This window comes from Diadema antillarum, unplaced genomic scaffold, assembly GCF_040938485.1.
Source record: "Diadema antillarum isolate AM-2024a unplaced genomic scaffold, OU_Dant_1.0 seq00000085_RagTag, whole genome shotgun sequence".
In the NCBI taxonomy this organism is placed as follows: domain Eukaryota; kingdom Metazoa; phylum Echinodermata; class Echinoidea; order Diadematoida; family Diadematidae; genus Diadema; species Diadema antillarum.
The window spans coordinates 572,136-599,493 of record NW_027271177.1 but is presented as its reverse complement, the minus strand read 5'-3'; the positions used below and the strand labels follow the sequence as shown (position 1 = coordinate 599,493).

At 38.6% G+C, this 27,358-nt stretch overlaps 2 protein-coding genes across 2 annotated transcripts in view; one reads left to right on the top strand and one right to left on the bottom strand.

Annotated features, from left to right (window-relative positions):
- LOC139726465 (transient receptor potential cation channel subfamily M member 3-like) overlaps positions 1 to 1,430 on the bottom strand; it is a 30,844-nt gene extending 29,414 nt beyond the window's left edge. Inside the window, exon 1 of the mRNA XM_071637421.1 lies at positions 1,254 to 1,430. Coding sequence (XP_071493522.1) covers positions 1,254 to 1,430 — 177 coding nt within the window. The remainder of the gene's footprint in view (positions 1 to 1,253) is intronic.
- Positions 1,431 to 5,471: 4,041 nt separating this feature from the next.
- Positions 5,472 to 10,409, top strand: LOC139726488 (uncharacterized). Its single transcript, XM_071637442.1, has 4 exons — positions 5,472 to 5,745; positions 6,802 to 6,965; positions 7,988 to 8,138; positions 10,309 to 10,409. The coding sequence occupies exons 1-4, from the start codon at positions 5,472 to 5,474 to the stop codon at positions 10,407 to 10,409; spliced, it is 690 nt and encodes a 229-aa protein (XP_071493543.1).
- Positions 10,410 to 27,358: the final 16,949 nt, after the last annotated feature.

Here is a 27,358-nt window from a genome sequence, read left to right as displayed (position 1 = left end):
ACATTCTCCGGATTTCAAACCACTCAAATTGAGATTTGTCTCAAAGCAAAATCATTTTAAACAAATATAATATTATTTCAATCGATAAATAAAATTTTTTTCGTTGATTACATAAACAAGTAGACAACAAATACATTACAAGTAATTTGATTTTCTAAGTATGGCATAGTAGTCAAACGTAACTGTGGTGAAGAGAGTGTGGATATTTGTCAAAAGGACGTTCCAACATCTTTTCAATGAGTGCGGGCACAAGTAATATTGTTTGTTTGTGTGTATGAGCTTAAATATCACTTCGATTTTTATTGCACAACAAACTTTGAAAAAAAAAATCTTTTCATGACATTTCAGACTAACAGAGTTGGCAAAAACAGCCAAGTCACCTGTACAAAACAAAGTGTTAAATGGATAGTAAATATTAGACTTTGTTTTACGGCATTGCACTCGATTGAAATAAAACATGTGTTGTTTAACTCTCTTGTACACTTATGCCGTTGTGAACGAACATTTTTTTTTTCATTTTCCGCTTATAATAAGGATGTGGTAACAACAATAAAACAATAAAAATGTACAATGTCAACAGTGCCTCTACTCATTGTTAATTCTAGCTCGAAATGAAACATTGGAATGTAGGATCTACACGTCGTACACGTATCTAGCCATTCTGTGAAATAAAGAGAAAAGCTATGCTGCCTCCATTGAGAGCCAGTATGTAATGACGTCCGGAATGATTGTAGGACTTATTTCATTTCAGTTATAGCTGATACACTCAACATCTGATATGCGTTTGAGATTGTTACACGAAGAAATTTAAATGCGACATGTTCCTGGTCAAATATTTTTTTTTTTTTTCAGTTCAGTTCAGTTCAATTTATCTTCATATTTCTCAATGAAGGAATGTACATCAAGTATGATAAAATGACGTGAATCACTATATCGGGCTTGGATGAGCAGTAAATTAATGTAAAAATAAAAAAACATTGCGGTCAATCTTTGGCTCTATGAATAAATAAAATATGAGCGCAGGGCTTCAAGAAAGTCATTCGAAAACCTTAACGAAAATTGTTGTTGTTGTTGTTGGGGTTTTTTTGAGAGGGGGTTGGGTCAGATGTAGAAGGGTTTTTTTTGGCAAAAATAGATAAAGCAACACGGTAGAGTCCTCACGCACAGTAAAACTTTTCACATTGAACTGCTGAAACAAAGAATTCCATTCACGCATTCAGTGTGCGTCGCAAAATAATTTTGACAAAACTTACTTGTGTGATTCTCGCCATAACCTGGCCAAAAATGGCGGCCTCGGTAAGGCTATAGGCCCGCATGAACCTACGATTGTGTAGCCCATCCGCGTTCGGCATGCTGAAAGCTCGGCCCGTCTGCATCGTACCCGTATTCGACGGGGGCTGGGACGAGGGTGGGGCCGAGGTCGACTCCATGGTCGACTGCCAGTGACACTTCAGGTACTATGAAGTCTTGCACAAAATAGTTCACTCTCAAAATGTTCACTATACGATGGAATGAAAAGCTAAAAGTTGAGCAGACTGCTCAGCGGAAGTGTTCCAATACTGCGAAGGGATAGGTGTTCGTCAACTGTTCGTGGCCCGGTTGATACCGTTGGCAGGAGCTTACTTCTAGTACGCTCATGTATTACACAACCGGAAAATGGGGGGGGGGGGGGGGGGAGTCGGAACGTTCAACACTGATGATCATCTACTTATTAATTGACAAATGATGGGGAAAGGGGGCTAACTTATCTCGGTTTTGAGTTAGCTCTATCTGTCTGAGAAACGTGTCCGATGGGCCTCTAGCTTTCCTGCTTGCACACATCGATGGAAACTTCCCTGGCGTAATACTCGGTCAGACTTTTTCGAAATCCTGCGGGGGGTAAGATCCCTTTCCAATGTCAGACGAATCATTTCTGGTGGATGACATCAAAACTTTCACAATATCAATCTGCGGGTAAGATTGGCAATTCGCCCCGTATAAATTCAACCTCTATCCGCTGATCGAGGTGAATTATGGTGCAAGAAGTGGATATCCGAAGGGTGAACTCTGCCATGGCTTGCCCATGGTCAGTTTGGATTGTGGCTAACATGGAGGGAAAACCTCGCCAAACCGCCATCTTTGGCAAGCCCTCATTAGTCTAGTGATTCAGACATCTATTTGAAAGGCAATCGGAACACACCATGGACAAAATTTATGTGTCATTGCTGTTTAATTCCTGTCTTTAGATTCCTCATGATTACATTGAATACATTGTAATATTCTATAACACTGAATTTGTAGATACTCATTACTTTGTTTAATTAGATGACAGCACATGCACAGGTCACGAACGCGCACATACAATATAACAAATGTATACAGATATACATATGCATATATATATATATATATATATATATATATATATATATATATATATATATAATATAGATAGATAGGCCTATGATATTATTTTATACCATATTTCATATGCAAGTTTATGAGGTTATGTATGTTTAAGAGTCTAACCCCCTTACTACCTCCAAATATATAGGTTACCTACTTATAAACATACATATTTTATTCATGATTATATATACAAATATATTTGTCTCTCTCATATATTATATTACCTCAGCTACTATGAATGAAAGAATGTTATTGTGAGCAGGTTATTTGAGTTTATTCAGCTTGCTTGTTTTCTAAAGCTATGTCATATAGTATAATAGTATAATTGTAAAAATGTATAGATTTGTGTTGATTGTTTCCGAGAAAGATAGATTTTACATCATCTTGATGAATGTATGATTATAATCATGCAATATGATGCGAAATGAATAATTATGGATTATGTAATAATTATATACATGTGCTGTAACCTAGACATTTATATTTCTTTTAAATCATTCTCAATTATATCTCAACATATCACTTCTCAGTGAATTGAAATTTTAGAGGACAAGTCCACCTTCATGTGGATTGATTGAATGCAACAATATTATTAGAACACATCAGTGAAAGCTTGGGGAAAATCAGACAATCCGTTCAAAAGTTTTGAATTTTTAAAGTATCTGCACAGTCACTGCTGGATGAGAAGACTACCACAGTGTATGATGTCACGTGCGTGCGACGACATAAAGAAAATTAAAGAGAATTTCACAAAACTTCACTTTTTGAATAAAGTACGCATTTCTTCAACTTGTTACTGACATATGTTAAGGGTAATATTATTCCCCCTGCCTTCTGAAAGAGAGATTATAAGTGTTCTTTTGTTATGCTAGAAAAGTGAAATATGTTGAATTTTCTTCATTCTTTCTTTATATCGTTGTACGCATTGTGACATCACAAGCTATAGTAGACTTCTCATCCAGCCTTGATTGAGTAGAAACTTCAAAAATGCATAACGTTTGAACAGATTTTCCTCAAACTCTCACTGTTGTGTTCTACTAATATTGCTGCATTCATTCAGCCCAAATGTTTATGAAGGTGAACTTGTCCTTTAATGATGAAGTTATTTATGCATTCTTCTACCTCCGCAATACCCAACTATCTAGCCATCTTGTAAATGTACCGTGATTGTATATTATGTTATTTCAATTCAATTCAATTCAAACAATTCAATTCAGTTCAAAATATTTTCTTTTAATGTGTCTACAATGTATATTTTGTGATGTACGGTATTGTATGTGTAGGGCCTCTGAGAATAACAGTGTTTAGCCACTGACAGAGCTACCCTATACCGAAACAAAACAAACAAATAAATGAATAAATAAATAAATAAAATAAATAAATAAATGAATAGATAAATAAATAAATGAATAAATGAATACAGTATATGGAAGGCATGTAACATCTGATCTCACAATAATATGATATCAATATTGTCATGCAGAAAACTCAAAACGCATGGCATTACAACGAATCAGTAGGAACAGCCAGGCAATGTAAAGCACACGCGTTATATCAGTTGCACATATAACAAGCTGCTCTATTTGTATATCATTGTCTTTTTTTTTCTGCTGGTATGTTTTCGGCCCCTTTTTGACCCCTTCCTTTTGGTCATCCTGGTCAATCGTCTCCATAATGTCTCCTACCAATGAATGAAGTCCACTGTCTAATTATCACACCAACTGTATTGAACGTATTTTTGTATCATAATACATGTAGTTTATTACCATTATACATAATGCTCTACACAGCATCTACCTACGGGCAGTGCACGTCGACGTCGATTTTTTTTTTTCTTATGTGTTGTTGAATATGTGTTCGTTTATTGTCTTTTTTCTTCCAATAGGAAAGTTTTCTCCATGTTTGTAAAATATCTGATGTGTAATATTTTGAGTTGATTTAACGAATACATTTATTAGAAGTGTATTTTGGCAGTTTTGTACAATTGAATGATTGACCAGAATTATTTTCTGGCGTTAGGTTGAATGCGTTATAATGCTGAAATAGCTTTAGTTTATTAATGTCTTGAAACAGCTCATCAAATGCATTGTGTTTGTTTTATACTTTGCGCCCTAGTCAATTGTGCTGAAAATGGTGTATTTTTATATTTATTTCTATATTTTTCTTTGTACTTACCTGCCTATGGACAGGTAGTAACCTAGGACTGTCTAAGTACGTGATGTGGTTTATGGAGAAATAAAGTATGTTATATAATATATCCATTCTCTTGACCTTAATAAAAAAAACGAAGTGAAATAGACTGCTCAATGGTGTCTTTTATTCACAAGCAAAACGCAAATTGTACAACGACGGTTGACCTTACGAATCTTTTAGAAGGTAGATGCTGCTATAAAGAAAAAAAATAGTGGTCATGTACAGTAACATAATGTTATTCTTGAAATTGTGGATGTAGGGGGCGTGATAATGTGTATGCATAAGAGGGGATAAGAGGAAGGAAAAAAAAACTAAAGAAAAGAAGCCAGCAAAGACCATCGCACAAAACAGAAAGAATGCAGCCATGTGCACTTGGTTCTTGTCATCGAAGAGGAAGCTGTGAATGCCACCCTTTCAGTCGCCCTTTGTCATTAAGAATAATTGCTTGAAACTGACTAGTTCTTCGTTCTTTCCAATTGTTATGCAAACGAGTCCAAATAGCATTCATACTACACGTCTGATGACATTCTATTCAACTGCGTGCTGTATGACCAAGTGAGGTACGTGACTAGTTTCTTTTGTGGTTGCACGTATTGCGAGCTGAAGCGAATCTGTGGTGAATGCTCCAGATAGTTCGCGCGGGAAATTCGAAGATAGCACTGCGCAGCGAGACATTACAGGTCCAGTAGGGATTCCGGTCTTACGTTAACCATCAACGTTCTTTGAAGTGCAACGCTCTCGTCACATTCTCGTAGATACATTTCTCTTGTCGCGAACGATATCTGTTCTAAGATACTATCATCGAGCCATAACCTTATCTTCCAGTATTCGACAGTGGTTCAAGTAGGTTCAAACAGATTGGAATGAAAAGTAGCGACGAACCTGAGGGAATGGGTGAGAAACTGGACGAATCCCGCAATGCCTCTGATGGCGACAAGGATTTGAGTCACATCGACGCCATTTTGAATAGCAGTGGCAGTAGCGGCGGCCAGGAGGATGGGGAAAAGACCCTAGCAGACAGGCGGATCTTGGCCGCCAAACACAACATGAAGCAAGACAGTCTGTTGCTGCGGCTTTTTAAATTCGTCTTCTACATTCCACTGAAAATCCTTTCCCTCTTTGGCCTGAACATCTTACAAGCAAGACTGGAATTGTCCGGAAATGGTAAGAAGCCCTCGAAACTTCAGTTCTAGCTGCATCTTATCATCCATTTATGTATTTGTTGTACAAAGTAATTATATTAACGCATTTAAGAATAAATCGAACAATAATGAACAAGGTCAAATTAAAGTAATATTCAAAAATAGTTTTATGGTGTCATGGAATGACACAAATATATTTGTAATGCCCATTTTACAACAACTTTATATTGGCGTTTCTTTGACACAGTGTATTTACTCCTGTTATAACGAAGTCCTCTGGCCAGCAGTTTTCTTTCGAACAGAATGGTGTATAAAGAATTTTAGGGCATTTTATTCTGATTTCCTTGCAAGGAGAATTTCGTTAAAACGTGTTCGTTATAACGGGAGTGCATTGTACGCCACAATCGTGAAGTTATATTGGTTCTCCGCTCGGCAAACACATTAAACTTGGCAAATACACTACCCATATTGATTTACTAATCTACTCAAAGGCTCTCTGGCTCAACACATCTTTAAAAAAAATGTATAATTTCGGTAAGATGCCAACTTTATGTCTAGAGTAACGTAAATCAACGAGGTTCTTCCCTGTGAATGTAGAACAACGAGCCCTTCAATTCCACTGGAGATCTACTGATAACTTGGCTACACATTGGAGATTGGAGAGTAGTTTTGGTACATAATAATTTTACTAATGCCAAGCTATATAGGGCCTATGTCTTTCCAACAGCGGTGTTCAAACACAAATCTGTTTTGTCTATGTTATATAACCTTCACAATGCTAGGAAGAAAACATAACATACACTACTTTACTATGAAGCAAATTTGCCAGTAAATTTCTTGTTACAATGTTTACCAATTATTCCTTGTTACTATGACATCAGCTCTGCTACCTCCAATCAACCTTGAGCATTGTTCTGCTTGTTTGTTTTAATGGAAACTTGAAAATTAGAATGACTGCAAATTTCGGTATGACGTTGTTACCATGCCAACAATTCCTATTACTCTCTCTTGTCCGAGATACTTTGTCAAAGTTTGTCAGATTTGTCCTTAATTACTCTGCGACCTATGTCCATTTTAGCGAAGATCAACAACAGCCCACTTCGACCGGCGTCAACATCACCGCAAAAGAGAAAGCGGGACGACCGCGATGCGTCTGATGTCGAATTCGACGACGAGAACGAAGTTGCCAAGTTGCTCGAGGAAGATGCTGACTACGATTCGCAGCAAGACGACGATTTCAAGGTAAGGTATTCAAAGAAGTGAATGGAAAGAAAGACAAGAGAAAGTTAAAGGTACTGTTTACCATTGGGAGCAGTGATTTATAAAAAAAAAAAACGAGATATCACATTTGATGCATGTGTGTAGGTCAGGTGTATCACAAAACATCCTACAATATAAGAATTCCCCAATAAAGCCTAAAATATGAGGAGACATCACTAACTTTCATTTTCTAATTAAACCATAACTGTAGACGGTTTAGTCTAGTAACACTTTTTATTATAACCATTATTCTAATTTTGTAGTATTTGAAATACTTAACATTGATTATACTGATTTAAATTTTTACATTGGTTGTTTCTATTCCTGACTCACATTTTAGAACTATTTTGAAGCACTAAAGCTGAGTTTTTGTTTCATCTGCAAATGCTAAATCATGACTTTAACACTAAATCTTTCAAGCTGTAGAAGAATAGATCAGCAATATAGATTCACAGGACTCCTAACTACAGCACACTATACAAGCTGATAGCTACGGACACTCAGAAACTAGAGCATGCTTCTTGCTTACCACCATTGTGACTGCGTTTCTGGCAACTTATTATTGTAAACCTTTCATGAAGCAGGTGCAAAATCTCAAACCGGCTTACATCTGATGGACTATTGATATGCCAAAGTAATCGACTTAAAAAAAAAGAAAGAAAGAAAGAAAAGACGTAGTGTTACTTTTTCAGTAGAATTGAAAAAGACCCTCATAAACACATTATAGCTCTATACCAGACCAAGCTCTCTCTTTCCTTAAGAGTAGACTAGCTTCTTGTTTTATCTGATCTGACTACATAAAGTGAATAGAAGTGTGTGCTTTTGATCAGGTCGCTGTGAGGCGATGTATAATCTATCTCATGACAGTGCGGCTTTATGTGTGATGGCAACCAAACGCTTGCGTCAATAAGAGTGTAAGCTTTGGTCCGATTCATCTTTGCTCTTTCTCAACCTCCTTTGCCCTCAACCCTGATCACGTATCGTGGTCGATGACCATCGAGTAGCCTGGGGAAGAGAGTTCGTGCAGCGATGAGTACGCCGAGGGCGACACCGAGGGCGAGCTGTCCAAACTGAGCATCGAAGACGTGTCTGAGCCTCGCCCCTCCTCGCTCCGGAATCTCACCGTTGTCGATGACGGTGAGAAGAAGGATAAGGGTTCGGAGAAAGCCGACAAGGTAAGGAGAGGGTGACATTAATAACGTTCAGACGGTGATCCTTAACCTCGAGGATAATCTCTATGGGGCGCCGAGTGTCGCACGATCGATTTCGTTGGGAAATCAGTCATTTGTAATTCGTCAACGAAATCATCATTTATGTCGACGAAATGACTGATTTCTTGACGAAATTGCCATTTCGTCGTCGAAATAACTAATTTCATAACTAAATCGACCATGCGACACTTGGCGCCCCATAGTACCCACCCTGAAGGTTAAGGATCACCGTCTAAACGTAACTACTACGATTCTTTTATAGCTTTGCAAATCCAAGCACGTTATCAATGTTTTTAAAGCAATGTTTTCATTATACTTTCTTTGCTCGCTTTGCTTTTTTTTCCCCCTAGACATGGAAAACATGTCACATGTTCTTTACGCTGCGTTCACATAGAAGTATTCGGTATTCGCTATTCGCTATTCGCTATTCGCTATTCGGGCACCGAATACACCATCACCCGCATCGTCAACTCACCATCCCATGCAGTGAGGATTTCTTCCTCCTACATCCCAGCAAATCTTATTAACAATTTCTAAACTGCATAAGAATGTCAGTCTACATGCTTATTTTTGCTAAAGGGCAAATCCAGACCAAAAGTGTCATTATTTCATAAACGAGAGACGGTATACGCTGCAAGAAAATCGAACAAGCTCGATTCCCACTTTGCTACACTTTTCGCAGCTATTCGGTACTTTCGAATAGTGCCCTCCTATGTGAACCGGTGTGAGGAAATCCTATCGTTCGATTCAAGCTATTCGCGTGCCCTCGAAAAACGAGCCCGAATACCCGAATAGTATACTTCTATGTGAACGCAGCCTAATGGTTCGGATTTTAACCTTTCTTGACCATCGACCAACATTTCCATTGTTATAATGGCAAAAACCATTACTTCTGAGCATGTTTCGTTTCCAATTAACACTCCAGTCAGTCTTTATACCACCAACACACATATTGTACGGTTGACACAATGATAGAATCCCTCCCCCCATACATGGTATTGACGTGTGTGATATGTATCAATAATTATTGTATACCCAATTGTTACGCAGCCGCAGCCACTGCGTCACGTAATACTGTGACTTAACCTCGTTTCTTGACAGATTTTATTTAAATTTGGAATGTAGGCATAGATAAATGTGAATAACGATCAAGCCGCTAATGGCTTGTGGTGGGAGCGCCATCACATGTTCCGTCTTTACACACAAAACGATTGATTGGTTCAAGGGTCTGCCCAGTTGTTTGCGCTCAACTAGCCACAATTCTTGATGGATTTAGTTCAAATTTGATACGGATGTTTAACATACCGGTAGTCAAATATGAATCTCATGATTTAAAGTGACCCTAATTATTACGCTTTTAAAGGGTCAAAGATTGTCACCATTTATACTTCTTGCTATCCTCATTTCTTTGTGGGTTTTTCTTGAAAATTTGTATGGAGGTGAATCATGGTGAAACTGAGGCCCCTTTTAGTTAATGTATGGGCTTTGTAATGCTGTCCCACTGTTGCGCTATATATATATATGGTCAAAGGTCATATTTTGGTTGATGTCTTGTGTGTGGCCTATGAGCTGTAGTTTCTTTTTCTTTTCTTTTCTTTTTTTCGGACGGATAATGGCATATTATACTCGGGTGTGTAATGCAGGTCGTCATGGTATACTTTTAAAACCTTTATTCTAACGACCAAGGGGAGATATTCACTTCCTCTGCGTGGCAACGGAAAGCAAATACCGTTCATCGACGGTCATACAATTATGAGATGTGCCTTTGTCTTATAATATTCATAATATTATGTAAAACAGTTTGAGTCTCATTAAAATGGAAAAAAGTCTCTTTGTTTCCTGTGGAAGCTACCTACATTGCACATTTGCACTATAATTGTCACCATTCAACCTAATTACCACATCATGACATACAAAATGTTCCGCTCCATTCTACGTAGATCGCACCCAAACTATCACAACAATGCTGAGAGGTCTGATAGCGATAACATGCTGCGTACCACTTTATTCGCGTTAGTCTTGTTCAAGGCGCATCACCCTATTAAGTTCGCTAATGTTAAGCCTAACTTTTTGTACATAATTATTATGTCACTCCTCGTAGGCCGACATCGAAGAGAAGACTGTGACTACCCCAGCCGTGATCGTCCCGAAGTGCATCGACGAGCCGATCTCCAAGCCGGAGATCACACCTGCCACTGTGGGTGTCATGGGCTAGATCACATCCGGTGAAATAGCGCCCTCTACGTCGGCGATCAAGGCAGACTTGAGTCGGCGATGCGGCTGCGATCCACTTCAAGAGAAACTTGTTCAACCACACGACGGAAGAGTGAAATACAACTTCGGGCTACTGGGTTAACATCATGCACTTTGGATCTAATGGGTAGGATACACTGTGGGAAACAACTCTCACTGACTGTTGATCATACGTAACAGTTTTTGAGTATTCAGTGATAGTAGAGGTATGTCATTAGTCAGTTTTGTTGCTACATACGTAATAATAAATAACCCTTTGAAGTAAATTTAGAGTATCAAATTGAAGTTAATGATGTTTCACTATTATGCAAACATGACATCCCATTTTGCATGTTCGTTCTGTAAAACCGAATCTGTGCTGTGATTATCAACGAGAATGATCTCGCATGCCACGCTTTCCGTACATTCAATGGCGATAGCTACAATACAGTAATTTTGCAGATCTGGAGGATGAACCCATAATTATGTAATGGCTCGGTTATGTTATACGAGAAAGCTTTGGTCTGCTCAAAAACTTAACATGCCGACATAATTAGAGACTTCTTCGAGAGCGAAACTGTTTGATTTAGATACTATAATTGTTAATTGATTGTAATAACGAAAAGACAGTAATGGAAATTACATGAATATGTGTTTTAACCGTTGTGCCAAATTATGTTTGACCTGAAAGAAATCTTCGTTCTATTTTGTTATCAGTGTTTGTGCGTAACCATGTGGATGTTTAAATTCTATTTCGTCGATTGTTTATAAGTGGCTTTTTGTTGCTCTGGATCTGATCTATTAATGGAAACACAAGAATATGATTTATTTAGTAAAAAGTGTTATTTATAGCTTTTGTTTATAGATCTGAATTTATCAAATTTATTGTAATTTTTGTGTGATTGATTACAGTAATGTTGGTTGTGCTTTAAGAATGTTTTGATTGATGCTGGAATAAAGAACAATTAAGGACATTATTTTTTTTCACATTGTTTATTCGTTTTCATGTAAGACACTTTGCTACCAGGCTCACGTTATCAACAGATTACATATATATTATAATCATATAAAAAGAGCATTGATAAATTTCAGAAACATAAATCTCTTAGTATACAAAATAAGGTATTGCATTGAATAACATTAAGGCTGCCTGTCAAACAACACATTGACAATTGATCAAGGCAGAATTCTATCACATTTTACAACAGTATGATATTCAAGAGGGAAGAAGAGGTCATTAATATTTTGTTTTGCTTCGTATGTGTGTGTGTGTGTGTGAGTGTGTGTGTGTGTGAGTGTGTGTGTGTGTGTGTGTATGTGTGTGTGTGTGAGTGAGTGAGTGAGTGAGAGAGTGTGTGGTGTGGTGGTGTATAATATAAAATGTAAGAGTATGTGGGGTGGTGTGTGTGTGAGAGAGGGTGTGTGTGTCTGAGAGTGTGGGTGGTGGTGGTGTGTGTTGGCGTGGCTAGTTCACATTTCGGATGTTAGCTTTAAGAGATAAGAAAAAATGGAATGCTACACGACAGTACTATTAAAACGAGGAAAACGTTGGATAGGATATGGAGATATGCGAAAAAAAAAAGCAAAGTACCTTTCCCTTTCCGAAGTAAACAAAATGAATAGGTGAAGATAGATTTATATTTCTAACCTTGACTCGTAGACGGATGAATTCATAAAAATGTAAAACATGACACTAGATTTCTGTAAGCAAAGAGATGGTTTTCTTTACCCATTAGAGTCAAAAAGTCAACATGTTTTTCACGTAGCGCATCATACAAAAAAATATATCTGTTGATCAGGAGACATAATTTATAAACATGACAAACTGCAAACATTAAGCAGGGAAAAACGGTTGTTTTGATGATTCTGAAGAACGTACACGCCGACACAATGTTTACCCATTAATCTGCATTCTAATATGATTAACCTCAAAACATCAATTACAGCTTTCAACTATTAAGTTCATCAGATTTTACCATTCCACTAACGCTCTATTCTCTTTCGCAAACACCTAATTCCGCACAGTAATTTCCTTTCTGTAGAATGACGATAATTAAACAAGAATGAACGATTACGTGAATTTACGAGGTTATGAAGCTTTTCTTGCGAAAAGTTTAAAGACAAAACCCCAATGTTATTGCCTCTGCATAACACCTCACATTATCCCCTAGTTTTGCCTCTGTATTTACAGTCGAAAGATATAAATGCCCCCCCCCAAAAAAAAAAAAAATGGAGAGGAAGTCGACTTAGTAGTAACTGTAGTGATGGTAGTAGTAGTAGTAGTAGTAGTAGTAGTAGTAGTAGTAGTAGTAGTAGTAGTAGTAGTAGTTGTTGTTGTGCAGGTTGTGACAGTAAGTTACAGTAATGATATGGAAGTGGTTGTTCTAGTAGATAACACATGGAACACAAAGATCATTTCATGTCACTCTCGCAGTGATATCAGAAGTATAGTATTAGTAAAACAGTATCCGTTCGGTTGCAGTGTAGTAGCTCCTAGGTAACCATATAAATTGACAAAGTCAAAGTATTCATTGTTTTAGTAAGAATGATGGTAGTAGTAGCAGAAGTAGTGATAGCAGTAGTGGTGGTGGTGGTAGTAGTAGTTGTAGTAGTATAAGAGGTAACAGTAGAAGTAGTAGTAGTGGAAGTATAAGTGGAAGTAGTAGTAGAAGTAGTAATAGTGGTAGAAACAGTATAGTAATTAGTAGTAGCTCGTAGTAGCAGTAGTAATAGTAGTAGTATTAGTTGTAGTTGTAGTAGCAATGGTAGTCGAAGTAGTAGTAGTAGTAGGTAAGTAGTAGTAATGATAATAGCAGTTGTAGTAGTAGCAGTAGTAGTAGTAGTAGTAATAGTAGTAGTAACAGTAGTAGAAGTAGCAGTAGCAGCAGCAGCAGTAGTAGTAGTAGTAGTAGTAGTAGTCATAGTTTACTTTCACAAAGTGATACGTTAATAACAAAAGTTGCTAGCAGCAATTCATAATGAACTGAAAGTGGTTGTTGTTTTTTCTGCAAATACGCTATAATCTTCTTCCGCGGTCATCTGGCGGTTGTCTATAATCGTCAACTGGTACGCAATGCATTGCACGTGTTACACAACTCGAAATTTACGTATCAATACTATTGTGAATGGATTATTAAAATTGTCTACCGTCTTCAAGGAAAAAACGACAACAACAACACGCACAATGACATGGATTCTGTATTCGCCTTTTGTGCTATTCATCCTGCAAGTATTAGATCAATATATATTGTGTGAAGAGTTTCACACGAGTTATATGCAAGAAGCTCTATGGTGTTTGAAGCTTCTTGGTATATGCCGCCTTTGTCGGAAAACAGAACTTGTCTTTGGTATCGCCATACACCAACTAAATCTCCATAAGAAGTATAGAGATCTGTGATCACCATCCACCTGGTTGAACAAGCGCCCTCTGTCGCCTTTATGCGTACATTTCTACGCTTGCCTCCTACCGATACTGCTATAGTAATACATCAAATCCTATGACTACCTCTATAGGAGAAAAGTTTTTCCTGGAGATCAAAAAGGTTGCTCTATAGGCATGCCGGTCGTACTGGGAAAGAAGACGTTTTAATAATCGGCCAGCCTATTGTCTTCCCTTTAGACTATTATTATAACAGTGTTTACCCGCCTCTTCCCAGTTAATACATGGAGCGCAGTTTGCGTACGTCAGGCATTTTCGGGGGAAGATGCTTTGAATAGGAACCTCTTATGTCATGGTTTTCGTACATTTTGAATTTTTATGAATACCTTATCACCATCACTGTCACTCTATAATATGTTCAAAGGGAAGGTACAGTTTTGGTGGAGATGAGAATTTGGCTTTTAACTTTTTGCGAGATACCAAGAAAACACTTATGATATAGTACAGAACATACAAATTTAAGAGGAATTCAAAGTTTATTTGACGAAGATCGGGTTTGGAATGACTGAAACATCTAAAAACAAAGTAAAACAAAGCGATCGTAATAAAGTGTGGGTCCCACACTTTATTAGAATCACTGTTTTTTGATATCTCAGCCATTTCAAGACCAATTTTCATCAAATAAACGTTGAATTCCTCGTAAAACTACATGCTCTTTCACATTTTATAAGAGGTTTCTCGTTATCTCACCAAAAAATTTTAGAAACCTGAAATTAGGTCTCAACCATAACTGTACGATCCCTTTCAACCATGTTTGAAAAAAGAAGTAGAAGAAGTAATGTCCATGAAGTGGTAAAACATCTACGCAATATGCAAGTCACCATCATGAAGTTATAATTTTGTGTTTAACAAAAGTGACGGTGGACCCCTCAGTGTGGACCCCTATGAAAACCAGCCTTTGGCTGACGAGGGTGTTCCACCCCATGAGTGGAAAATAAAGATTGAATTGAATTGAACTGAATTGAATTGAATTGAATTGAATTGAATTGAATTGAATGGAATGGAATGGAATGGAATGGAATGGAATGGAATTGAATTGAATTGAATTGAATTGAATTGAATTGAATTGAATTGAATAGAATTGAATTGAATTGAATTGAATTGAATTGAATTGAATTGAATTGAAATGAAATGAAATGAAATGAATTGAATTGAATTGAACTGAATTAGATTAGATTGGATTGAATTGAATTGAATTGAGTTGAATTGAGTTGAATTGAGTTGAACTGAGTTGAATTGAATTGAATTGAATTGACTGAATTGACTATAATCAAACAAAGTGTATCTTCAAGGTTAGTACTTGCGTGGTGTCTGTGGGGATCTACGTGTTACGTGGAACTTCAGATACCACGATAAAGAGTGTTGTTGTTAGCTTCGATCATCCTTCGTTGATTCGTTTTTGTGTTGTTGTTTTGTTCTGTTGTGGGTTTATTTTTTTGTGCTAACAAAACACTTTTAGTACGTTGCATTACGTTGCTAACGTGTATTACGATCAACGAATTGCGTTAATTTCCATATTGAGAACCGGTTCCGTGTTCCTTAGAGTATAATGTCATTCAAAGTGCAAATATCATCTTGCTTGTGTGTATGTTTTTTTTTTTTGTTTTTTTTTTTGAAGGGGTACTTCTGTTTTGCTTGTTTTATAACATTCACAAAAGCCTTGAATTGAGGCGACTTTGTTTGGTGTTCTAATTGTTGTTCAAACAAATTAAACAATAAAAGTATTATACTCTGTGTTGATTCTATTAAGAATTACAGTTTCTGGATTGCTAGTGTAGCATTATGATAAAAAGTAAAATCTTGTAGGTAACTAAGTCTTCTACTGTCTACTTTACCGGAGCTTTTAAGATTCCTCTTTGACATCAAGACTAAGAATAATCATCAAGACTAAGAATAATGATTAATTTCGTTTTCATCAGATAACCTCACTCCTAATTTTTCGATGACTTGCATGCCGAAGTCAGCATGTTTCATCTGCAAATGAGAATCTAATTATAAAAAGGAACACAAGAGAATAATACAAGCTTCGACGAAGAGATCACATGACTAATAATGAACTCACATTGTAGAGTCTAACAGTTTACCCAAGCCAAACCAAGGATTACAAACGAACAGAAGTCTATTGTCAGTAGGCGTACTTGGGTATGCATAATATAGAAACTCTTACATGAATACAATACATAAACATACGGAAATATTGTTGTTGTAATTTTGGTCTTGATTTCGGACTTGACTTGCTTCGAGTTGTTACTACGTGTCACAACGTAACAACGTGCCACGCTGGAGACAAGCTGCTGTGGATTAAAAAGTTTTTTTGTGGGGGATGCAGTTGACTTCCACAGGTTTGGTGAATTTCGCCTACAAGGGCGTACACTCGGACCAGTCGCTTTCTGCCAACTGGGCGTGTCCGTGTGGTGATATTGCATAACGAAGGCGATGGTGGATGGTCTCATTGGACCTTGTTCGACGTTTCTATGACAACAGATTCCATAGTATCCGACATCCCCCTCTCTCGCGTCTCGAGCCTTGAAGCGTCAAGCTGTAGACAAATGTGATAAGAGAGGGAAAGAGTGACAACAAATGACAAAGAGAACAAGAGGGGGCCATAGATTGATAGATATAATGAACAGAAATCGACACACGCAATACAAAAAGAACAGTTAAAAGAGAAAGCAAAGCAAGCAAAACAAATAAAAATGGTTAATAGCATTTCTGATTGATGCCCTCTGCGCAATTAACAAATTGGCCGATTGAGAGTCATTTATATTGTATAATGTCGATGCGGCCATAGCACTTTATCACTCTTCTGTCGAAACTCACAGTAGTCGACCAGCAATTTGGTGAGATGGATTTGAGATGGGTCTATCACGTGACCAACCGACAGCCAAGTTGACAGAGTAGATGTGAGAAATTAAGTGCTATAATATCCAAATAAATTTTCCCCTATCATTCACCTGCAGAACGGACTTATCAGCTATCATCTCCCGTCAGACACGGAAAAGGTCAAGAGCGTATATGAATGATTTAGTATTTGGAGCTGGAAAGAGAGGCTCCGACAATCGATAAATCTGACGATCATTTTACTTTTTCGCCAGCGTCGTGGATAGAAATAAATTGAGAAATTTATGGTCGCGTGGTCAAGATCAATAAACTTTATGAGAGTGGAAATAAAAGGAAACCATAACCCAAAGAGAAATGTGGATTGACTTAAAGCAGCAAAATTAGTAAAACACATCAGTGAAAGTTTGAGGAAAATCGGACAATCGAAGCAAAGGTTATTAATTTTGAAAGTTATGTTGTAATGACGGGATAAGGAGACTACTAGAGTTCATGACGTCATGTGTGGACAACAATATAAAGAGAATTCCACACAAATTAATTTTTCAAGAAAATTGCACATTCCATCAACTTGATAGTGACATACTGTTAAGGGTAATAATTATTTCCCCTGCTTTCTGAAAGCGGTTTAATAGTCAAGTTCTCTTTCATTGCACTATAAGAGTGACAGCATGTTGAATTTTCTTTATATTTTCATTATATTGTTGTCCACACATAATGTCATAAACTCAAGTAGTCTCCTTCTCCATAGCAATGGTTCCAACACTAAAACTTTTAAATTCATAACTTTTGCATCGATTGTCCGATTTTTTTATTTATCTATTTATTAAAACATATTTATTCAGGATTACATGATCAGCAAATGTACTGATTTTCATCAAGGTCCTGAGATACAAATGTTATATAAAATCATTTACGATAATTATACAGATACATACTGAAAAAGTTCCAAGTCAGCTACAGTTTCATCAGAATAAGGAAAATGCGAATTAAATACATAATAAAAAAAATTTCCTTTTATTAATTTACAATTAAAAACAAATCAAAAATTTTTGCACTTGAAAGGGGAAACTCTTTTTTACAGTTGAGATAAAAAAATACCACACATACATACACACAACACACGTACGAGCACGCATGTACACACACACACACACACACACACACAACACACACATACGCACACACATACGCACACACAGACACAAGATACACACAAACACACACACAACCTACATACGCACACACAGACATAACACACACACACATACACACACACACACACACACACACACACAAATTGATACATAAAATCCAGCACACACATACATACACATCAGTCACATTACATACAAAAAGTTGAAATGGAAAAACATACTACGGCACAGTATAACCATTACAATGCAGGCACACACTCACAACATACAATGATAAGTACAAGTTACTCACTGAAAAAAAGGGGAAACCTTTCAAATAATCACCAAACAATGATTAATGATATAAATAAGGCATATAAATTAAAAACAAGGATCAAAAAGAGTAATTCCCTGTAGCTGAGATGTTTACATAGAGAATAACAACAAATCAAAACAATACTACACGCACAAAAAATATAATCAGTCAAAGAAAAATGGTCAAATTATATATAATTCTGACCATACAGAGATAGTTAAATGTAACAGTCAGTAAACTGACTATTCACCGAATGGTCAGTTAAAAACACTAATTTGTTTGGGCAACAGATTAAAATGGTTTTTTTTTTTTATATAACACTTTAAAACTGGTTAACGACTGAGCATTTTGTAAATCTTCAGATAAATTGTTCCAGACTTGTGCACCTGCATATCTAAAAGATCTTTTAAAACATTCCAGATTTGGTTTTGGAACCGTCACTTTTAAAGAATTTGCATAGCGAGTGTTCAGTTCATGTCGATCAAACACCATTTCAATGTCTTGACAAAGTCGATTAGGGGCAAGACCATGAATACACTTGAACATCAAAGTAGCCAAGAAATAATCCCGTCTTTGTTCAAAAGATTGCCAGAAAAGCTCTTTCACTAAATCTAAACCATGAGTAGTAAGAAAGTCAAAATTCCCTGTAACAAAACGGGCTGCTCTCTTTTGCAATCGAACAAGTCCGGATTTATAGCCAACACAACAATTTCCCCGTACAGAGCAACAATAATCAGTACAAGACTGAATGATCGTTTTGTAAAGGATATTCAGCAATTGAGCATTCAGAAATTTACGTAACATACCAAGAGAATGAATCTTAAATGAAAGAGATTTACAAAGTTTGTTGACATGCTGTTTCCACGACAGGTTCTCGTCGACTTCAATACCCAAATATCTTATACTTTTTACTTGTTCAATCTGATGATTTTCAATCGATATATTAAGCTTTTCAGACGAAAGCATAACTTTAGTCTTATCAACATTAATTTTTAATCTATTATTTTCATACCACTTGCATAGTTCATTTAAACTATTTTGCAATGTAACAGTAACGTGATCAAGATTTTTGTGGGAAACGTACAATACAACATCATCAGCAAAAATACAACAGCGAGCTGATTTCAAACTTGTTATAATATCATTAATGAATACAAGAAACATAGTGGGGCCAAGTGTACTCCCTTGGGGGATACCTATTTTCATTTTTCTCATACTTGATAAAACACCATTGCAAAAAACTACTTGTTTTCGACCCGATAGGTAATTTAAAAACCATTTCAATTCAGTATCCGAAACTCCATATTTAGACAGTTTGAATAATAAAAGATCATGGTCAATACAATCGAAACATTTCGATATGTCTAGAAAACATGCTGCTACCATTTCAGGCTCATTGAACGCTTCGTACCAATCATCTGCTACTGGATGAATGCAAGTATTTGTGGAATGATTAAGTAAAAATGCATGCTGATCAATCGTAATAAAATTATGTTTTCGAAGATAAGATAAGAATTGGGAGTTTACTACCTTCTCAATTATTTTGGCATTGTGACACACTACAGCAATAGGTCTGTAATTAGATTTGTCAGATTTATCACCTGTGCCCTTATAAACTGGTGTAATTTTTGAAAGCAACTAGTCAGTTGAAACATCACCTGTTTTTAAACTGATATTAATTATCTGCATTAATAGTCCATGAGCCAAGTCTGAAAAAGCCCTTATTTTTCGATTTGGTTGCACCCCCGGAGGGCCCAAGATTTCTTGTCTCCAAAAGATAGGTACAAGTCTGTAGTTCATGGAAATGACATTTTTTACCTTGAACTCTTGATCGTTACCATGGCAACGCAGTTGATCTATCACAACCTTTGGTAGTGTGTGCCATTTCAGTGTCAAATCAAGAAATTGGGTTAAATAGTTCAAATTTTATTTTTTATGAACATATTCTTAGCATATAAGTAGTATTTTGTAAGAATGTAGGTTTAATAAATTTCTTGAAAAATAATTGGTTTAAATGAACATGAGTGTTGCATTATGGGTACTAATGCCGTTTGAATGTCATGTGACTCTTTTCATTGTAAGTCATATCAATTCATTGTCAAAATTTTGGTAAATGTTACATGTATTTTATATTGGCATTATTCAATGAAAATGGACAAAATTTGTTATAACGGAGCATATTCATGAAGAATAGTGTCTAATGACTTCAATTTTCCCATATTGAGGCAAACTACCAGTTTGTTACCATGGCAACTGAAATCATGTAAAGAGCATAAAAACGTGATTCTGCCTACACAAAGCTCCAGTAAGGGCAATGATGTCTGTGAAGTGTACAGTCTTAAAACCAAAATTTCATTAAAAATTATTGACTGTCCCAACTTAAAAGGACAAAATTGATTGACCTACGAACAATTAAAGATTTTTGTCAGGTCAGTGTTCAGTGTCATTTCTAGGTCATTCTCAAGGTCATTCTCAAGGTCATTCTCACGATCATGCTCAAGGTCATATGAGACCGTGCACCACAAAACGAACATAAAGTCGCGCACACTGATTTTGCCTGAGGACTGAAAATAAGTGCAATGGGTCAACCTAGCCGAACTTGATTTTTTCATATTTTCTGAAAGAACAGGTCTTCTTTTACATTATGCTAAAATTTGGTATAAAACGGGCGGGAAAGTGTGTTTTTTAGCAGTTTATCTTGAACATTTTTGGTAGAATAGTGTGATTAGGTGTGTCTTTAGAGTCCCTTTTCCATTTCTGAAAAACGTTGTACACACTCTTCACTTTCAACTCTAATAACTTTTGAAAGGATAGGGCTACTGCCTTAAAAGTTGGCATTAATTATGGACAGAAGGTGTTAATGAGGCATGCTCATTTTCAATTCAATCTAATAATCCCTTCATTGTTATTACTCTGGTGGTTTACTTTCTGTCTTTTTGTCCCATTCATCGCACAGCCAGCACGGCTTGGTAAAGATCTTGAATAGACCCTGCACTTCACAGCCTCTTTTCTCAGTTCACACTTTTCCCGAGTTTGTGGTTTCTTTCCAATGTTTAAATAGGTTAGGAGAGTCCATCTGATTTGAGTTATACATCATTTTAAAGCTTAAAGTCTTTTCTTTTAGAATATGGTCTTAACTAAAAATTCATGTCTGGTGACTTTTGGTAATAATACTTCTACATCTGAAGGAAACAAAGACGGCGAAAATGGCGGAAATATTTCTTTGATGGCATGATCCAGGTGTATTTAAAGTCGTTTTGTCATAAGGGAGAAAGCTAACCAGCTGAAACACCCCGAACAGAGAGCATTGATTACAATAGGTAAGTGTTAACAAAGTTTGTGCTAATCTTTGATCTCAATATTTAGAACTAGAAAACCAAGGTCTTGAAAGATTAGTCCCATATATTAATTTTCATGTAAGTTATATGAACTTTCATTAAAGGCTATATAGTGTAGTCTTTATCAAATCTCTGTTTGTCCAAGCTATCAAAGAGGAAATCACTTGTTCAGATTAGGAGCATTGGCATTGTGACAAATAGCTAACGATAGTCAGAGTAAAATCATTATATCTGTATATCATCAAGATTAGGTCAAGAATATGTACCAATGCAAGAACTAGGTTCAAAACCTTTTTTTTTTAATAATTTAGACCAAAATGTTAAATCAGGACCGAGATCACGATCACGTCATGAGCTGATGAATAAATATGTTATCAATACTACGATTATTGGTCTTTGCTAGTGAACAAAACCTTTTACCCTATCCTAATAATTATTATATGGGCTGTACAGTACTGGTTGAGGTAAGGATTCATGTTTTGAACATTGTTAAGTGAGATAATGCGAAACCTCTTATGAAATATGAAAGAGCATGTAATTTTAAGAAGGATTCAACGTTTATTTGATAAAAATTGGTTTTCAAATGGCTGAGATATTCAAAATAGTGATAATGATAAAAGGCGACAGGCCACAACTTTATTAGGATCTCTTTGTTTCACCTTGTTTTTGGATATATCTCAGCCATTTCAAAACCGATTTTAAAAACTTTTGATACCCCTTAGAATTGCATGCTCTTTGACATCTCATAGAGTGGTTTATGAATATCTCGCAAAACGTTAAAAGCTAAGTCCTCACCTCGACCAGAACTGTACAAACCCTTTAAGATTTAGAATATGATTAAGAACATCATAAGGCTCAGGCGCATATTAGATTAATATCAGGAATAAGACTTAGTGACCTAGACTGAGTCTAAGATAAAATATCAGGACCAAGATTATGGAAATGCCATGATCAAATTAAACAAAACAAAACAAAAACCAAGTCAATGTTGGTCAAAATAAACGCTGAACAAAGTGGGAAAATATCGGAATTAAGGTGATAAAATTTGATATAAAGCAAAACATTCTCATATTTAAGAACAAAGTCAGCATGATTTACACCAAAAGGAAGACCAGATCTAGATCAAGGGCGCAATGGACATAGTGATCATTACTTAGTCCAAGCTACTTCTAGATTCCATGGCACAAGGTTGGCAAAGGACCCATTGTGCCACCTCCGTGTATTTTCGTCCTTTTTCAAGCGATTGCTCTTAAATTTGGCGCAGATGTAAAACAAGTCATGATCTAAATTTGGTTTAGGAAGAAATTTCAATGGTGATATGGTGACCTTTAGATATTCATTATCTGAAGGTTGCCACGTGCAGGCGCTATTTCATAAAACGTGCCTTAAAGTAGTGAAAATGTAGACCATAACAATGATTTACATTTTTTTTAAATTTGTTTTAGCCAAAAAAAAACTGTCAAACAAAAATATACAGGATTTTCATTTCCATCGAAAACCTTTATTTCCACAAGCTCTTCCTTTAAATCACTTTCATAAAATCTCAGGGAATATTTCATTTAAAGATTTTTTTTTTAATTTGCACTTTATGTCGCGTTTTATATCACCAGTAGACGCTTAATTTATATTATAAACTTGTTTGTGTATGCACTCTTTCTTCAGATATGGATGCCTTTTCACTTAATGTATCCCACCAGCCGGTCAAGCGGTCAGTTGTGAGTGAGAGTACTTCTCCATCTATTCACGATGGACCACTACCTGAAAAGCAAACAACTAGAGCTAGCATTGCTCCAAGAGATCTCAGGAAATGTATCTTTTGCCAAGCAATGACCTATGTCAAGTCACACTCAGGACCTGGTAGTAGGGTGGCGGAGACTCTCATAACTTGCCAATCTCAGGAGGTTGCCGAAAACATCCAAAGATCCGCAGAAGTCAGAGAAGATGAAGAACTCCTACTAGCCATCAGAGATCTCACAGTCAGGCACATCAGATACCACAAGAGTTGTCACAAATGCTTCACGCAGCGCAAATCCTTGGAATGCTTGGCTCAGAAGAACGATGCTCACATTACAAGCTCATATGATGCTGCATTTGGTGCTTTAAAGGAATAAATCAATACTGAAATAATTAAGGATATGAAGGTAATGCAGATGGCTGATCTTCTTAGGAAGTTCAAAGAGCTCCTCTTTGATGCTGGCACTGAATCTGACTATCAATCAGAAAAACTTACAAGAAGAATAGTGAGCCACTATGGAAATCAGTTGTCTTTTTGGCATCTGAAGAATCGCTCCGAGTCTGAGATGGTATTCCTTGAAGAGGTACCAAAGGGCCAAATTGCTGAGGCAGGTGTGCAGTCTTCATCTACTTCTGTGGAAGAAGAAGCATGGAGCAGCGACATCATCATATATGATGAAAGTGAGGAAAAAAGCTTGCAACACGTGGCAGTTATCGTACAACAGGCTCTACTTCATGTGAATCCAGCGGTCTCCCAACCCATTAGGCCTGAAGATATAGATGAGAACAATGTCAACATTCCGAATTCTGTGTATAACTTGCTGGCCTGCATTATTCACGGAAAATGCAAGTTTCAGGTAGATCAGTGGGTTTCTGTACCAGCTACCATCCATCGTCAAGTCCTCTCTATCAGTCAAGATCTCATACATGCTGTGAGTCGGGGCGAGTAAAATCTCCAAAGCATGTGGCACTTCCTTTCCTTGTCAGAACCCTAGTTGGATCTTCAGAAATGATAACTGTCTTGAAGAGAATGGGTCATGGTTTGTCTCACACACAGGTAGAAGAGATGGAAACTTTGCTTGAAGAAAATGTCTCAAAGACTTAATCCAATTTGCCAAGCAACTGACAAAATGGTGTATTTGAGACGTTTTGTTGGGATAACAGTGACCTTCAAGAAGAGACGCTCTCTGGACGTGGAACCACACACTGCACTAGTGGCATTGTACTACGAACTAGACGTCAAGAAACAGGGCTGTCACAGTCTTTCACCAATGCTCAAAATACGAAATCTGACGGCGCCATTAACAAGCGCAGGCGTTCCATTAAGCCCCAGCTAAATGCAGTGATGCCGTACCAATTAGTTCCAAGGAAAGGACCAGCTAGAGAAACTAGTAGTTGATCAAGATCTTCTGACAGCATCGTCTTCTAAAAATGCTGTAGCAAGGAAAATGACTTTGTTTGGTTCTTGACTAGGTTGGCGCCTGAGGAAGTGATGTTCCAAGAATGTGATGACAAACATCAGAATGTCCCCAGCTGGACTGCTTTTAACAGGCTTATTCAGGAGAGCGTACCAAGTCTGAGCACTATCAGCTATTGCCCGTCAATCGATGCCAGCCCGACGGAGATGTAGGGGGTGTGCGTGGCCGCATTGATGAAGAGAATTCATCTCCTATCACGTCACAACCCCCATACCTGTTTTCCCATGCCCACGACATGAGGCCCCTTCCCACTTCCCACTTCCCTCCCCTTCCCGGCAACCGAGGAGAACTGTGCAAGCCTTGGAGACTGGCTACTTGCGTACTACCGGTCCAGCTAGCACTTTCAATGTGTGTGATCACCAGCCCCTACCGATGATGTCTGGTCCCCCTATGCGCATACTCGTGGAACCGGGCGCCACACCAGAGGCTCACCATACCCCCATACCCATCCCCATCCGTTGGCAGGATGACATGAAGAAGGACCTTGATCAGGATGTCCGACCCGGCGTTCTCGAACCTGTCCCAGTAGGCACCCCTGTCACACGGTGCCACCGCATGGTCATCTGTGCAAAGAAATCGAGTAAGCCCAGGCGTACGGTTGACTTCCAGGCACTCAATCGCCATGCTACCCGCGAGACCCACCATACGCAATCCCCGTTCCACCAGGCCCGTGTGGTTCCATCTAACACGTACAAAACTCTGTCTGATGCATGGAATGGATATCACAACATTCCCCTTGATGTGCGGGACCACCATCTCACCACCTTTATCACCCCATGGGGTCGCTATTGGTACCTCGTGGCCCCACAGGGGTACATCGCCTCGGGGGACTGCTATAGCCGCCGGTTTGATGACATCGTGGCAGACTTCCCAGCGAAGACGAAGTGTGTGGATGACACACTCATGTGCTCGTATAGTATTTAGGATGCCTTCTTCCAGCAGGCGGCTTGACGTATGTGGCCGCAACAGCATCACCTAGAGCCCATCCAAGTTCGTCTTTGCACAGCAGACCATCGAGTTTGCCAGATTTGAGATAACCCCAGTGACTGTCCGCCCTGCCCGCATTTGTGGACGACACACTCATGTGGTTGGATAGTATTCAGGATGCCTTCTTCCAGGCGGCTTGACGTATGTTGCCGCAACGGCATCACCTAGAGCCCATCCAAGTTCTTCTTTGCACAGCAGACCGTCGAGTTTGCCAGATTCGAGATAACCCCAGCGACGTCACCGATGTCCGCAGCTGGTTCGGCCTGGTGAACCAGGTATCCTACGCCTTTGCCTCTGCAGACCAGATGCTTCCCTTCAGAAGATTCCTCAAGCCAGGCAGCCATGTTCAATAGACAGACACCCTGCAAGAGCTCTTTGATGAAGGCAAGTCCCTGATCATCGGGGAGATCCAGGAAGGTGTCACTTTACTTCGACAAGGGAAGACCCATCTGCCTGGCCACGGATTGGTGAAAGGATGGGATCAGTGTTTGGCTGCTACAGAAGCACTGCCCGTGCCGGAGCACCAAGCCCATCTGCTGCAAGTCTGGTTGGCGGGTCACCATCGTCGGCAGGCGGTTCACATCTGGGTCGGAATCTCGCTATGCCCCAATTGAAGGGGAAGCCCTCGCTGTTGTGGACGCCCTCGATAAGGCGCATTACTTTGTCCTTAGGTGCTCAGACTTGACTGACGCTGTGGATCACAAGCCTCTGTTGAAGATATGTTGTGATCGCTCTCTTGACACCAGCCCCAACCCCCGTCTTCACACCCTCAAGGAGAGGACCCTGCGATATCGATTCCGTGTGGTGCACATCCCGGGCCTTCATCACACTGCGGCTCATGCTCTCTCATGCCATCCAGTTAGTGAGTCCCAGCCGCTACACCTCCCGGATGACATCGCCAATCTCCAGGGACCCACTAGTGAGTCTGGCCACGTCGAACTCCCACGTGCCATCCTAGCTGCCACCCGGAGTTGTGTGGAGGGCATGGCGGACACTCCACAGGTTTGCGCCCAGGGTACCCCCGATGACAATGCCATCGTTGAGTCGGTCGCTTTGGATGACATCCTCTTAGCCACCTCCAGCGACCCCCCCCTTCCCCTTCTTACTCAACTTGGTGGAGAATGGCTTCCCAGACTGCCGCGATGACTTGCCTGTTGCTCTTCACCGGTATCACCAATTTCGCGATGGTCTATCCAGTTATGATGGGATAGTGCTCTACAACGATCGTATCGTGATTCCCTCCACTCTGCGAGAGAAGGTCCTTCAAGCCCTCCACTCGGCCAACCAAGGGGTCTCTCAAATGTGTTCCAGGGCTGAATCCTGCTACTTCTGGCGTGGGATGTCATCTGACATAACGGACCTGCAGGCACGATGTTCAACATGCAACCGCATGGCTCCCTCTCAGCCGTGCCCCCCCCCCCCCAACCCCTTCCATCAGCCCAGCATATCCATTCCAGTGCCTCGTGGACGATTACTTTCACTATCATGGTCGGTTCTTCCTCGTTGTGGTGGTGGACAGATACAGCAATTGGCCGATCGTGGAGGAGGCTGCCAACGGGGCCGCCGGGCTGATTGCCGCCCTTAGAAGCATATTCATCACCTACGGCATTAGCGATGAGCTCATCTCTGACGGTGGGCCTGAGTTCACGTCCAACAAGACCAGGAT